Source organism: Gallus gallus, chromosome 2 (assembly GCF_016699485.2).
Source record: "Gallus gallus isolate bGalGal1 chromosome 2, bGalGal1.mat.broiler.GRCg7b, whole genome shotgun sequence".
NCBI lineage: Eukaryota > Metazoa > Chordata > Aves > Galliformes > Phasianidae > Gallus > Gallus gallus.
In genome coordinates, this window is record NC_052533.1 from 113,491,719 (window position 1) to 113,507,096 (window position 15,378).

At 39.5% G+C, this 15,378-nt stretch overlaps 1 protein-coding gene across 1 annotated transcript; it reads right to left on the reverse strand.

Moving 5' to 3' along the window:
- Positions 1 to 1,030: 1,030 nt before the first annotated feature.
- GGH (gamma-glutamyl hydrolase) lies at positions 1,031 to 14,733 on the reverse strand. The gene is made up of 9 exons (XM_419226.7): positions 14,241 to 14,733; positions 13,857 to 13,971; positions 12,670 to 12,720; positions 8,998 to 9,082; positions 7,058 to 7,196; positions 6,610 to 6,716; positions 6,415 to 6,505; positions 5,242 to 5,379; positions 1,031 to 3,589 (listed from the first exon to the last, which is right to left on the reverse strand). Exons 1-9 carry the CDS (start codon positions 14,710 to 14,712, stop codon positions 3,468 to 3,470), a joined length of 1,320 nt encoding a protein of 439 aa, XP_419226.5. The 5' UTR covers positions 14,713 to 14,733; the 3' UTR covers positions 1,031 to 3,467.
- Positions 14,734 to 15,378: the final 645 nt, after the last annotated feature.

A 15,378-nucleotide genomic window follows, 5' to 3' on the forward strand; every position in this document is an offset into this window, starting at 1 on the left:
GAACGTGCTGCAGAAAGTCTCTGCAAGAAGTATCATTAGCAGTCTCGTGGAAAGTTTCTGTGCCTTGGCTCAGCAGCTGCATTTAAGTGTTTCTTATCTCAGGCCCTAGGCCCTGTCGGAGCTACGCTGTAGGTATGCCTGGGATTTGCCACAGAACTCACTTGTCTTGACGCTGACTTGCTGATGTGACTTGCTGGCTTGAACTTGAACATAACTGGTCACTACAGACCTGTCTAGCAGCCTCCAGATTGAGGCTGACCCTTGCTGTTGTCACCAAGCTTGTTTTGCTTTCCTTACTCATTTTCCTCTAAAGGAAGTCACCATCCTGTCAGCTTTTCTGTCAGCTTCCCTGGTGGGGCAGCTCTTTTCCTTTCTTTATTGTTAGGCAATGATCTACATCAGAAACACTCAGCTCTACCTTGGATGGTATGAATAACTGCCTTACCTACTTCCCATGAAAACTAACCTTCAACATTGTTCCATTACTTGCATTTTCCACTCAAAAACCATAGCTCACCCAACTGTTTCAGCATTCCCTCATTTGCCTCCAGTCTGATTATCATCCAGTCACCAGTGAGCAAAAGAGTAAGCTTTTGGACTGAAAGTTAGCCATCACACCTAGCAGCTTTGTGAATGTATGTAGGTAATATACAGCATATGAGCAGCAGTTTTGCAGAAATGAAGTGACTTCAGAAGTTCAGTATATACAGAGGTAAACGTTCTCATTCTGTGTACTCTAATTATAGTTCCAAGTGGCAGAAGGAGACAGAGATTGATGGCTGCATACTTTCTTGAACTAACTTACCACAGACAGCTTCCTCACATTCAACATACCAACAGAGAAACGGTTCCCAAGACCATGCCAAGTGGACACAGGTTAGAGCAGAGTCCTGACTTGTGACTATCACAGAACATTCAGAAACGGAGAATCATAAAGATTTGTTGCTTTGATAATAAACACGGAGGGGAAAAAGTCAATTAACATTAATACCTTATCCTTGGTACATAAAAGAGAACACAAATGCACATCTACTTGAATAAACTTTATTTAGATTATCATAGAAAAAACAATCACTGATAGCACCAAGAGAGACCTTACAAGATAAAGGATGCAAAGGAAAGACACAAGTTCATAGTAAATACACTGCTCTCTTACCATATTACACACAATACTCCTTGAAGTTGCACACTTAGGAACTAATTACTCCTAAAGCAGTTGGCAGACATTTCACTTGCCAAGTTGGTCCCTGTTTTTAAGGCTAAATCCTGCCCTTCTTACTCAGGCAAATCCTTAGAGTTATTCTAAGGAACTCAGTCTGAACAAGAAACAGATGGCTAGAGTCTGTTTGTAAGTATCTCATCTCAGCTGCCACATCTATATGCAACTGTAGAGCAAGATTGTCTTTTTACACTGGATCTACCCAGGAACCAAAAAATACAGTTAATATAATAAAGTTATTCACATAAAAAAAAGTTCAATTTACTGAATTTGGCAAATGTAGAAATAATCTGCACTATAACATGTCTAAGCTTGTGATTACAAAGCAGTGTTCATATAGTAGTCACAGTTAATGTTTCCTTGTATTATTTTAATTAATGCTTTTCACATTCTCTATCTTATGCAGCTGTTTCGTCAAAAAGAACAAGCTAGAGAGTCCTTTAATTAAAAACCCTGAGAAACATACCAGCTTTATACAGATATGGTTGCTCTGAACGTAATTCCACCTATTTTATTACGTGGCTCCACATCAAAGGCAGATGTTGGTGGTATGGCCGAAGCAGCTAAGCCTTCCTGCCAATATTCCCATATATTTCGTTGCTGTGTGACACATGGCAGCAGAGGGGCAGTCTGACAAAATGGTGTCTGACATGCAAGTATGAAGAAAACGGGTGGAATTGAATCCCTGAAAACATTGCACCCGTAGACATTTACTGATTCTTGCCAAAAGTTTATGCAGACCAAACACTGAATGCACAGTGAGGCAGTGGGTGCATTTCAGCAGTGGTTACAGCGATATGAAAGACCAACCATGTTCCAGACGGCCATGCGCAGCTGTCACATCACAAAGTGAAGAGCACCTCAATCGGCTCATCTGCGCAAATCAGCGAATGACTGTGACTGTGTTGAAAAAATAGGATTTCATAGCTGAGAGTTTGCTCTATTAAGCAGCGTTGTTCTGCTCTTTGTATCTACCTATTGTCATTTCCATGTAAATAAATAGGAGGCAATACTTCTGGAGTGAGGTACTGGAGAGTTTAAGGTACTACAAAACAGAGCTGAGGTATGAACCTGTTTTTTTTTTTTTCCATAAACTCCAAGTCCTCACTGATGTTAACATGGTTTGGAAACTGTGCAAGAAAGTAGAATTATAGTTGATTGTCTCATCTTAGTTTTTGAACACAACATAAAATTTTCACTAATAGAACCAAATGCAAAACTATGTCAACATCGAAGTTTTTTTTTAAGTTTTCTAAGATTCACTTCTTTTTAATTCCAGCTGTATTAACTATCCAGCAAAACACAAGCAGACTACTGTCTCCACTCAATTAATGGAAAACTACCTTTAACTACAATGAGAATTCTACTCAGTAACTACAGAGGAAGTTAGAGTGTGTATAAAGCAAAAGTTAGGTTTACATTCTTTTACAGACCTCTGTTTCTTTGTGTGCGTCTCCTGTCTGTCTGCTGATTCCAGCTACTCTCAAACAGCCTCTTCGAATGCATATAAAATGGAATTCCAAAAGAATGGAAAGTGGAAACAGAACATAACTATGCTCTTCACACTTATTTTACCTGATATTTGCAACACCTAATTTACAGTGCATCTTCACATTTACATAGACCTCGCGAGGTATAAGCTCTCTGAACAACACTGAATGTACAACATAAAGTTTCAGAAATCGGGTATAACACATCCTTTCTGTGTCTCTTTGCTATCATGTTTAGTTATGATTTTGAACAATTTTTCAAGTAACAAAATAATCCTTTTCAAGAACTTGGTTACAAGTACAAGACAAATTTACAAGTCCAAGATCCAAGGTCTCATTTGTTAAATCATTTAAAAGGATAGGATTTTACTATACAACATACCTAAAGCTCTAGTGCTATCACAGTACACAACATTGTACAGAGGTAATCTCCGTATTGTGAAATAAGAATACAATGCTTTTCCTTGTACTAAACCTGAAAATGTTCAAATTCATAGGTAAAATCAGTAACCTTTCCCAAAAGAAAAATGTATTTTTCTGTAGCAATAAAGCATAACCCAAGACAATTATTATGATCTAGAATGTAAAATTTTAGATTAGTGGTCCAATAGTACAGAAGAAACACAGGATAAGTTATTGTAAAATAAGATAATTATTCTGTCTTTCTGTCACGTGCACTGCATTATATCAGCTTAATTATGCAATGCAGGCAAATAATTCTATTTACCAATAGCAATGCCACACCTCTGACGAGATACTCAATCAAAAAAATAGACTTGCTGGAATGAAGAAAACGTTCCTGTGTAAGTTGGAGTATAATTATAAATCAATTCTTTTGTTTCTTCACCTTCACTGGGGAAACGGTGCAGGCTCTTTCGGGCTGTAAAACATTTCAGAAGTACAGATCACTTCACTGCTATCAGCCAACAGTATCTTTGTTTGCAAAGTTATTCTGTGTTGCATAACAGCAAACAAAATTACAGCAATTAATATAAGAAGAATCATTAAGATACAGATTGAGAAAATTGTTTACAGCAGTATTTTATTACTGAGGGGGAAGAAATTCAATTGTTAATTTAAAATCCAGGTTACAGAAGAAGATATATTCATGAACTATTGGGAAAATCTATCAGAAATAGCAATACTAATAATTCTGGAAGAAATGCATCAGAGAATCAGCCTACTGAAAGATGCAATGCAAACACAGTCTTTGTTTGTAAGGACAATAAAAACTGAAATCCTACTCTAGTTTGTCATGTTGGCAACTCTGCATACGTTAAAATTAGTTACAGATGGATATGAAAATGATATTAAAAGAATGGCTAAATTATACACTTATCTATGTTTTAATTTTTGTCAGTTGAAAAGAGTTTACATTTTTCACCGTATGTCCATGTATGTACACAAACTCATATGCACTGTATCTCAACATGAAGAAGAGTTACCAGAAGAGCTGCCACATTTGCTTGGGTAATAGCCAGAGTAACTTTACTTCTGCTTACAAAATATACTGTGTTCTCCTATTGCACTACAAGAACAATTAAATGGATGTATTTTATACCTTTCCTTTTTTATCCCATAAGAATCTTATTAAAATTGATAATATACGTGAAGCTTATGGACACTGTCAAGGGATTTTATGTTATTTTTCTACCTTTATGGAAAGCAGTGTAAGACTACAGCATGCAAGGAAATAGCCTTAAACTTGTAAGTTTAAATTTGACTTTTATTTCTACACACTCATTGACCATGTCAGCATACATTTTGCCTTTTTTAAATCACTGTCCCTTTCTCCAATTTGGTCACTCTTTTCATAATAATCATAGAATGGTTTGGGTTTGAAGAGACCTTTCAGATCATCTAGTTCCACCCCCCTGCTGTAGGCAGGGATACCTCCCTCTAGACCAGGTTGCTCAAAGCCCCATCCAGCCTGGCCTTGAATGCTTCCAGGGTGGGGGCATCTACAACCATACTGGACAACCTGTTCCGAACGCCAAGAAGTCAAACCTAGAGTCCAAATACAGTTCAGTTATTGATTATGTTTTTTATATTCCCAATCAATCAATTGAGACATCTTTATGAATAGCCTGAAACCAGTATTTCAGCAGGATGGTGTAGGAAGCATTGATAAACGTATAATCAAGTTTGATCACTTAAAGTACTCCTGTATTTCTAGAGTACTTAATTATAGAGAACAGACTACAATGGTAACTCAGTTTAGAACTGACGAAGTGTCTAGAATTATGAATGGATCATTTTTTTCATATTGAAGTCTTTGTGCAAGGGAAGATATGACATTACAGAGATCATTCAAAACGGAAGAAAATCACTGTACAGACAAGACTTTTGGCCCAGACTACTGAAAAGATTTGGTCTACTTCTGCTAGAACGGCCAGCCTTTTGATGCCACTTTTACAAAGCCATTCTATTTCTAGTATCCCTTACTGGTTATAAGCCTATAAAGGTTGCAGAGTAAGCTTTTCAGGAAGCAGTAAGACGTACTTGACTCACATTTACAAACAATAGACTTACCTTCATTAATGAAGAAGTCAGCTATGTAATGTGCAGCTCTTATAGCTGATGAGGAATGTGGAATGCCTGATGAGTTCTTCCATTCAAAAGAATTTTTTTCTGGATGCCACTGGACACCATAAATTGGGTATTTGTATGCTGCAACAAACACATTTTCCATCAAAGGAGATAAGCAAGATCTACACCTTAAGAGTGATGTGTTCAGTCTTCCTGCAAAACACTGTCAAAGAACAAGCTACAAAAAAACCTCACTTATCAACAGCTTCACAAAAGCTTAAGGAACAAGCTGAAACAGATCCAAGTATCAGGATCTCCTTGAAGGCCCAGTCAAACCAGAGGCAGCTCCCATTTGGTCCATGCCAGGAGGAAGCCAGTCCTTAAGTCTTGCATAAAAAACAGAGCCACAGCAGGTGATAACTGCTCTGTGATAAACTGCTTGCAGGCACAGGACATGTTATCATTAGCCTGATTAGGTCTTCTGATCAAACTGCTATTCTCCTCTTCTTCTGGAGGACTGCCTGCATGCCATACAGAAGAATCCCATAGGCTGACAGCTGGGCCTTACTGTAGAGCTGCTAGTTGTACGCTAATCAAAATAAACCCCTCTCTAATGATCTAATATGTTTTTTTCAGATGAGCAAGCCTGGTAGAAAATGTATGTAACATGGGGTAGGGAAAGCAAAAGGATTTTGGAGAACAATTACCATTGTTGGTGTCAAAGCAATGAGAGACAATGCTGTTATTTCAACATTGTGAATTGTTCTCCCTGTACTTAAACGAGTAATAAAGCATCACAGGAAGGCATGCATAAGCAGACAGACAACAAGCAAGGTGCAACAGAGGTACGCTAGGGGTTAGGCGATTATAAGACGAGTGCTATACACTTCGTACCACAGTATTGGAATATTCCAGTGCTGAAGTGTCATAGCACATCTGGAAGGGGAATAGCAAGTGAAAGAAGTAGTTAAGCTCAAAAATATGTACTCAAAAGAAAAACTTTCTCTGCAAACAGTATGTCCATCACAGCCAGAGCACAGCCAGAGCCAGCACTCAACCTGTTATTCTAACAGTAAGCTTGCACTGCAAATCAACATAAATGCCACCACACCTCCAAAACTGCCAAATAAATACTCTGTTACAGTCATCTTTTAGAAAGGAAATTCATTTTCCTACCTTCCATGGTAGATATAAATTCCACTTCATTGTCAATGTTAGTGGTCAGAATATTATAGAAATTATAAAGCTTTTCATTCTTTGTGAAATTCTGCAGTAAGAAGGAAAGAAAATAAAGATGTGTAATCTGTTTCTTTATTTCTGGTTTAGACAGACAGAATGCATTTGTGTTTGTGAGGTAAAACGATCAAATACCTCCATGGAGATGCTCCACACGTGAAAGTTTGATGTCAACGGCTCATTAGCAAAGGCATGTAACAAATCATTGGGAAGGTTCTTGAATAATCTACTGCGTTTTGCAGCTGTCAGGAAGGAAAGGAAAAAACAGATAATGCCCATTACCCAAGCTGCTAACAAGCCATCTATTAATGAATAGGAAGCACATTTAATAAAACACTACTTTAAAACAAACTTTCAGGTTTCTGTGGTAAAACTTTACAATCTAAGAATGTACTGCATGGAATCAGAAAATTAGTGAAATAAATCCAGAGTTGCACAGACTTTATAGAAGTTTGGATAACATAATAAGAAAGTACTTAATCATCAGAAACCCCCCAAACATTCAGCCTTGTGTACTTTTCAGAGCCAAAATTATAATACCTCTCAGCAAAACTCAGAAATGAGATGTAGTGGGATTTCTCACCTGATGTAAAGTTCAAAGGGAGTGAAAAACCATTTGTCTTGGTATTAACAAGTAAAATTTCACCACTTGTGAGATATGTCAGCAACTCGTGTCCAAGACATGTTCCCCATACTGGGAAATAATCTCCTTTATCATTAGCCTTCAAAATAAACAACAACAAAATAAAGTACTGAAGATTTACAGAAAGAAAAACGAACAGAACTTCCTAATCTTTTCACTTTCACTTCTGTAGGTGAGAAACAAAACTACTACAGCAGTACAAACTCTACCAAACAGTTGTAACAGTTCAGCAATTGAAATAACCACGTCAAATACCTTAATCTGTCTTTAAAAACGTTAAAAAAAAAAAAAAGCAAAAAAAAAAAAAGCTAACATCAGCCTGGATGATAAGCCTATATTAAAAACCTCATAACATTCAGCCTATTACATACCTCCGAGTGTATCGTCAATTATGGTAGCTCACCTTACATTTGTAAAACTGCTAATCAAGTCTTAAAAGATGAAAATTAAAATACACAATCATCAATAATAGCACAGGGAAAAAAAAATGAGTAAGCATTACTTATGAAGAAGTGAAAATTATTTTCTGTCTTTTAGTCACATTAAGTACACATATCAACCAGTAAGTCTGCCCTCCTTGGTCATAAAATTATGACATACACACTTTGTTGTGAAACTTCAATAGAATTTCGTAACAGTCCTGCAAACACTAACAGGAAATCACAAGAAACCACCGCCCCAAGCTGCACTTTACACCATGAGAAGTTTTGTAGAGAAAAGTGACATTATTAGTTTAATAAAATTGTAAGACTCTGGTTGAAGGTGACAGATGAGTAATCACTATGAATAAAGACAAGAGACAGATGATAGAATAGCAACATTAATATCACAGGGACTGAGCAGTAGGAAACTGGTGCACTGAGCTGCAGCTGACTGGTTCTGTGGATGCCTGTGCTTTCCTTGTCTGTTGACAAGCGTAGAGAGGAATTCCTCACTGCCAATGAATGCCTCCTACTGTGGAAACAGTTTAAGCCCTACTAATATGAGTTGAGTATAAAGTTCAATTAATCTCCATTCCTTTCAACAATGCACTTACAAGACAGTATAGTTTTACTTCAAAATATGTTTCTTATCTAGAAAAAAAATGCTCAGAGAGAATTCAATTTTCTATAAGGATTCAGAACCTTCTCGATGTTCCTTGGAAGAAATAGCTTTCCCACACATGCAATCTTTTCCTAAAAAAAGCTAATGATTAGCAATAAAAAGTAATTAATACCACCTTCATGCGCTTTTTGTCATGTTATAAGTTAAATTAGTGTTAACTTCAAAAATCTGCTCTATTTACAGCTACCAAGCCACTGGAAACCAGTAAAATGAGGTAACATACTAAAGTAGACATTTCATATGCACCTTCAAAGATGTATTTAAATCTACTTACATATGAGAATAAGGGTGCTTCATTGACTGTAAAATATATGTTAGGAGGAGCTTTAGCATTTCACAATTGTAGACTGGATTGTTTGAGAGCATCTCTAGAATCCCTTCTGAGTCTTATTTATAAGCCTTATTTATAAGACTTTTACTAATAATTACATTTAGGTGGATCTTTATTCAGCATTTAATGTCACTGGGTACTTTGTGCTTTTGGATAGCTTTATTGTTACTTTATTGCAGGTTCAGAACAGCAATGAAGCCCCTGGGTACAATGAATAAATAACTGGAATTTAAGACAATGGCACCACATATAACATGAGAGGGTGTCGGGTGTCTGAATCTTAAGCTTTGAAATGAGTTTTTAAGCAGAAGCTAGCAATGAGATACTTATTGTCAGGCTTACGGTTAACACGCTGGATGCCAGTGAGAAACTGAGAATACAAGCCTCTTTGTCATTTTGATCTTTGAACAGTGACAACAAGAACAGACTGTTCCTTAGTAATTACCTCTAATGCCTTGCGGTAAAATATCTTAGCAACCCTGGAATATTCTGAAGTCTTAAGATCCACACCACCTCCTGGAAAAAGTACCCTGAAAGGCAACATCCAAGAATATGATTAGCAATAGTGAATAATGGTGATCTAATTCAAACCTGGCCAGCATAAAGAGAGAAAGGTCTGACAGTGGCTTTAAGGGTCTCGATTAGGACATATAGATTTCTAAAATCTAGAAATGAGTATCTAAGGTTCCACCAGGAACAGGAGGGATCTAGACAGAAAAGTCAATGGCAATTCAAATACATTTTCTAGAAAAGACATTTAACTTGCTGGGAGGCTGACTAGCCTGGTAGGCTTATTGTACTGATGAGCTCTCCATTAATTATGTGAGTTTAGACAGCTATCACATATGTAGTTACATTAGTCTTATTCATTTGCATTATCCTAGTCTTTTACTGAATCACATTCTAAAATTTCGTGTTCTTATACTAATAAATGGTTATTAGCAAAAAGTCATGATCAAAAATAGCATAGAGAAAGAGAGAGGTGAAGAAAAAGAATACACGAAACAGAGATGCTTCCGCTACTATACAAAAGAGTTGTCTGCAATGACTCCATCAAACCCTACCTTCGCTCCAAGCTGCCTCTTTCTATGACTTTAAAATCCTGGCCTATTCTCAATTCATCCTGTTCCATTTAAGTACAGACAATTTTATGAAGAAAGGTTGAGGGAACTGGGATTGTTTAGCTTGGAGAAGAGAAGGCTCCCAGGAGACCTCATTGTGGTCTTCCAATATTTGAAGGGAGAGTATAAACAGGAGGGGGAATGGCTGTTTACAAGGGTAGATAGTGATAGGACAAGGGGGAATGGTTTTAAACTGAGACAGGGGAGGTTTAGGTTAGATATTAGGAGAAAGTTTTTTCATGCAGAGGGTGATGACACACTGTAACAGGTTGCCCAAGGAGGTTGTGGATGCCCCATCCCTGGAGGCATTCAAGGCCAGGCTGGATGTGGCTCTGGGCAGCCTGGTTTGGTGGTTGGTGACCCTGCACATAGCAGGGGGGTTGAAACTCGATGATCATTGTGGTCCTTTTCAACCCAGGTCATTCTATGATTCTATGAAATTGTACCCCTTCTTATGGAAGATAATACAGATCAAAAAGTTCCCATTGAAATGTGAAAAAGTATATTTGGCTGTAATCTTTGGTCACAGAGAATCTAATTTAGCTAAATAAGACAGAGTAATCTCAGAGCCTATTTCAAAAACAAATAGTGTGCAATCTTTTTCCTCCATAAAAATAAATTAAAAAAGAAAAAAACAACAACTGTAGCTACTCTCTGTGTGCCTTCCCAACTACAAAAACCACAAAAGCAAAAGACTTCATACAGTCTAGCAGGTTTCATAGGTGCAAATGATGATATGTGCAATCAAGTACTTTTATAAGTCAAATGAAATCTCTTCTAGTTAAAACTGGAATGGTATCCACAAAACTGAAAGAACCAAGTGATCTCTCTAACCCACCGTAGTGGGAACTCAACTGGATTTACTAGAGCTACCTTCCATCAGCCTCCGAGTTTTCACAAAAACAGCTGAACCACCTCAACATCTCTGTGCTCTGGAAACAGTAACTTGTAACTTGTTCTAGCTACTTGTTAGTATCTCAGTGATACATTTCATATGATCCCAAGAATCTACAAAGTGAGTGTGTATGCCCTTAAACTCTTGGGACTGGGTTTACTTCAAGGTCAGCAATGCACAGGATCCTACAAAAGCCATCAAATATTTAGTGGAAAAGTAGAGTAGTATTCAAAACATAAATCAAATTATTCTTTAATTTAGAAAATGAATACAGCTGAAGATATTCTCAAAACAGGACAAATTATAGACTTCTACAGTGATTTGTTTAGACAAATACGGTGATCCTCATATGGAAGAGGTGGGAAATTCATTTCATCTGTTCCTTCTGTTCAAACCATCATAAACTGGCCAACATTAATCAGAAAAAAAGAACTGACATTTCTGCTAGTGCAGGATGGAAGTAACTCATTAAGCAACAATGATAATGGCTTGTTATTGTGATACGCAAGCTGAAATGCAGCTACCTGTATTCTACAATCTCTCACTGATTAGAGCTGATGATGTTCACCATGAATTTCAAAAGTCTGTCTCAGAAATACAAAGCTATATTCATAAAATTCTACTTCTGCTATTGAAACTTTCACGGCCTTAAGATGAAGACATTTAACAATAAAGACTTTCCAACTGCGAAGAACCTCAAACTAAGGTCTCACAACATGAAGGATCAATCTGTTTCTTTCTTATACGAAGTTCCCACAGTATAGAGAGTCCTTCCCCCAGCAGATCCCATTTGTTACTTATACACAACTGTATTACGGAAGCCACGAGCTGAAGGTGGAATGTAATGAGAGGAAATATAGATCATTCTTACCCACCTACATAGCACAAACCCAACTGTCAACCTCAGAAAAGACAGAAGGATAAGACAACAAGATCTATTTGCCTAATACTCCAATAAGCCTTGCCAAGACTGGGGGGTAGAAAGGAGATTCCATTGTTTACAGTCCTTCTGGTATGTAAAGAAAGGGTGACAGGCATGAAAACGTGATCAAATTACTCATTTGGTCTCCAGCACAAAAAGACACAGGGAAGAAAGCATGGTTGCCTTACACTTCCTTTTTCTAGAACACTCTGAAGACCCACATCTTAATGTGTAGAGAATGCTGTGGGGCACAAGATGATACAGCTCTCCCCAGAAAGCCACTGGTCTAAACATGCAAGTTTTAGTCATGGTGATTAATATTGTTATATGCATAAGATTTATGAAAATATTAATGGTTTAAGACGTTCATCTCATGACTACAGGTAGACCAATCACGTGCTATGGGTTCACACACAGAAAACCCACTGAAGTGTAGCACCAGTTGATATAACTCTTCTAAAATGTGATTTTAGCATAAACATAAAAGGTTTTGATTTTCCTTAGATCACAGTTTAAAAGTGTGTTAAGCTAGATCACATGTGGAAAACGTGGACGGGACGATTACCAAAGGTCAGCTGACATGACAATTTGGAATATGTTTGCCTAACAGAGACCTAAGCCTCAGAATCATGGCAGGCAAGATGGATCATTCAAGAAAGAAAGAGGCCAAAGAGAAAAGGGTAGAAGAGAATGGAAATCAGAAGCCTTAATGACGGAGGAACTACGGAGAGTATTAAAAGAGGATGGAAGAAGAGAGAAGATAGGGTTGGAGCAGAGAAGGCTGAGTGATGACACACCCAGCAAGAGGTATTACATTTCAAAATCAAGGTGATCACTCAAAGGAGAATGAGAAAAAAAGGAAGTGACCTACTTCACTTGTAAAGAATAAACCAATTGTTAACCTCTGTCACTCCACTTCTGACTACCTGCACTGGAGAATGCTAATATGAGTCCTGACAGTGTTGCAGACAATCTTATATGCTCCAAATGGAAGAAAATAGAGCAGATCTGCATGGGATGAAACAGCGCTCTGTCTTAGAACATTCAGATTTATATGTCTGCATATATTATTCAGCACAAGCTTTCAAGAGAGCAGAAAGACAACATCCCTGAGAAAATAGCAGATGGCAAAATAAGAATTATCAGTATTTCAACAGAAAAACAATGCTTAAAACTTACCCATTAATAGAGTGGAATATTCTATCATACTCTTCATCTGAAAGATTTAATCTGAAATACCAAGAAAATAGTTACAAAACACATACTATATACGTATTTAACCATAAAAATATCATAGTTATTGAACTGAAAGAAGAAGTGTAGAAAAAATACAAAAAGTATGGCTTAAACATTCAGAATAAAATAGTCCAAGTGCAAATGAAACAGGTACTTGTCAGGTATGGTTCAGGATTAGATACTCTGAGACCCCTTTGCAACCGATCATTAAATTTAACATTTACATAAATGGTGTGGCTATTATTTCCTGCAAACTGGCAACTCCGGTTTCTGATTGATCCCAAGATGCGCAGAACTGCAAACAGTTGGTCACACCCATTCTTCAGAAAAGACTGACAGGCGGAAAGATCAGTAAACATCAGGGAAACAGTACGATGGCTCTACATTCATGCAAAATGTGTAGAGTGGGTATATTCAGTGTCCAGCTTTGCAGTATCCAACTAAGCTTAAAAAATTGGAAGCATCCATTCAATGTGGATGGCAAAACTTCTGGTCAGCAACCATTCTGAAAGCTCCACTAGCTACATGAGGAACACTAGATTAAAATTCAGGCACCTCCCCATTGCCTTTACCAGTCTGTGTGGGTACATCCCATTATGATTTTTTTGACACTCCATTAGTGTCATTTGTATGATTCTCACTTTAACATCTAACAGCAGCGCATTTACTACTCTAGAGCCAACTGCTGGCTACGAAGCACATTCAGTTCTTCTACTTACTCTATTACTTTTAACTCAGGAACCAAAATATTACACAGTAGGGTGTTAGTGGCCCACACTTTGAGCAAAACTGGACTTGGATTTCTTCAAGGACAGCCTTTCTCCATTACTTCAATTCTAGGATGACAGGATGTGACAAAAGATAGCATCTCTCCAGATGCGCGTGCTTGTTTGGCAACACAAATTAGACTGAACATAACTAACTTCAAAAAACCACCAAGTAGGGAGGGTAATTTTTCAAATTAAAAAAGAAAGAAAAAAAGAAATTGGTTAAAACAGCTCACACACTGTGAGCATCTTTGAATAGCTGTTGATGGGCCGTAAACACTCAGAAAATCAGCACCACTGCTGCCTGTGCCTCCAATAGCCTTATGTTAACTGCTACCCACTTCAAGGGATATAAAAACCCACCTTATTGGCACGATGCGGGCACCAGCAGACTCCAAGAACTTCACATACGAAGCCGCAATGTACGAACTTCCGAATTTGTGGAACTCATCAAAGTGACACTCCTGTGACAGTATCCCTGAGAGGTCCAAGAGGGAGAAAATCAGCACGATAAGAAATGCTGCATGCAGCTGTCGGGCACAGAAAGAAAAATTAGACTCCGCTCAAGTATGTACGGCAGACGGGTCTCAGCAACAAAGACTTCACCAGTCAGAGCTCGCACAGTCTGACCAGCACTCTGCGACTTTCACACCGCAGAAGCCCGCAGGGTTTCGGTTTTAGTAGCTGCGTGCGGAGGACCAACACGCAGATGTCACACGGCCGCCCCCCACCCCTGCCGCCCCTTACCGACGATGGGTCTCTCGTTGGGCCCCGGCTCGCAGCCGCGCGGGGCGAGCGAGGCGGCGGTGGCGCAGCGGAGCAGGAGTAGGAGGACGGCGGAGGCCGGGAGCGCAGCGAGCCCCGCTACGTGCCCCATAGCGGCTCGACCACTGCCGCTCTGAACACAGTTCCGCGACCGGCCGCGAGGCACGCTGGGAAATGGAGTCCTCCCGGCCCCGCCGCCGGCCGTGGGGCACTGGAGGCACCGGGCGCTTTTGTCGCCGCTCTCCTCACGCTGAGAGGGAGGAGGCGGCCGTGCGCCCGCGGAGGGCCTGGCAGGGCAGAGCAGGGCAGGGCAGGGCGGGCAGCATCCTCCCGCCGCCCTTCTGCTTCCCAGCGGCCTTAGCGCTGAGGGCTGAGCTGTCAACCGCTTCTCGCGGCCGCTGTGGCTTAGCAAGAGCAGTATGCGTTTACAGCCCGGAAGGCCAACAGTACCCATGGCTTCGCTATTAGAGGGCTGCCCAGCAGGGAGAGGGAGGAGATTGTCCCCTCTGTTCTGCCTACGGGAAGTTTTGCGTCCAGACCTGGGGCCCCCAACACAGGAAAAACATGGAAATGTTGAAGTGGGCCCAGAGAAGGGTCACAAAGGCGAGCAGAGGGCTGGAGCACCTCTCCTACAACAGGCTGAGGGAGCTGGGCTTGTTCAGCCTGGAGAATAGGCAGCTGCAAGAAAGACATCATTGCAGCCTTCCAGTACTTAAAGGGAGCGTATAAGCAGGAGGGAGACTGACTTTTTACATGGTTTGACAGTGATAGGACAAGGGGAAACAGATTTAAACTAAAAGAGGGAATATTTCGATTGATGTCTGGGGAAAATTTTTTACAGAGGGCAGTGAGGCACTGGCACAGGCCATTCTGATTTGTGGATGTCCCATCCCTGCAGGTGTTAAAGGCCAGGTTGGATGGGCCCTAAGCAGCTTGAGCTGGTGGTGGCAACCCTGCTACCCCTAGTGAGAGGTCAGAACTATATAGTCTGTAAGAGCCCTTCCAACCCAAGTCTTCCTATGATAGTACGGTATCACCAGCAGGAGTCAAAAACCGGTAACACTTAGTGAAAGTAATTCCTGTGTCACTGAAAAGTAACTAAAACTCTTCAAAACAGGTG

What these genes read in the sequence shown, in the direction of transcription:
- GGH (XM_419226.7), bottom strand. Translation starts at nt 14,712, where the DNA reads ATGGGTACTGTTGGCCTTCCGGGCTGTAAACGCATACTGCTCTTGCTA. An exon ending in CCCTTTGAACTTTACATCAG is followed by an intron (nt 6,717 to 7,057) that starts GTGAGAAATCCC and finishes CCTTCCTGACAG; the next exon opens with CTGCAAAACGCAGTAGATTA. An exon ending in ATTTATATCTACCATGGAAG is followed by an intron (nt 5,380 to 6,414) that starts GTAGGAAAATGA and finishes TGTTTGTTGCAG; the next exon opens with CATACAAATACCCAATTTAT.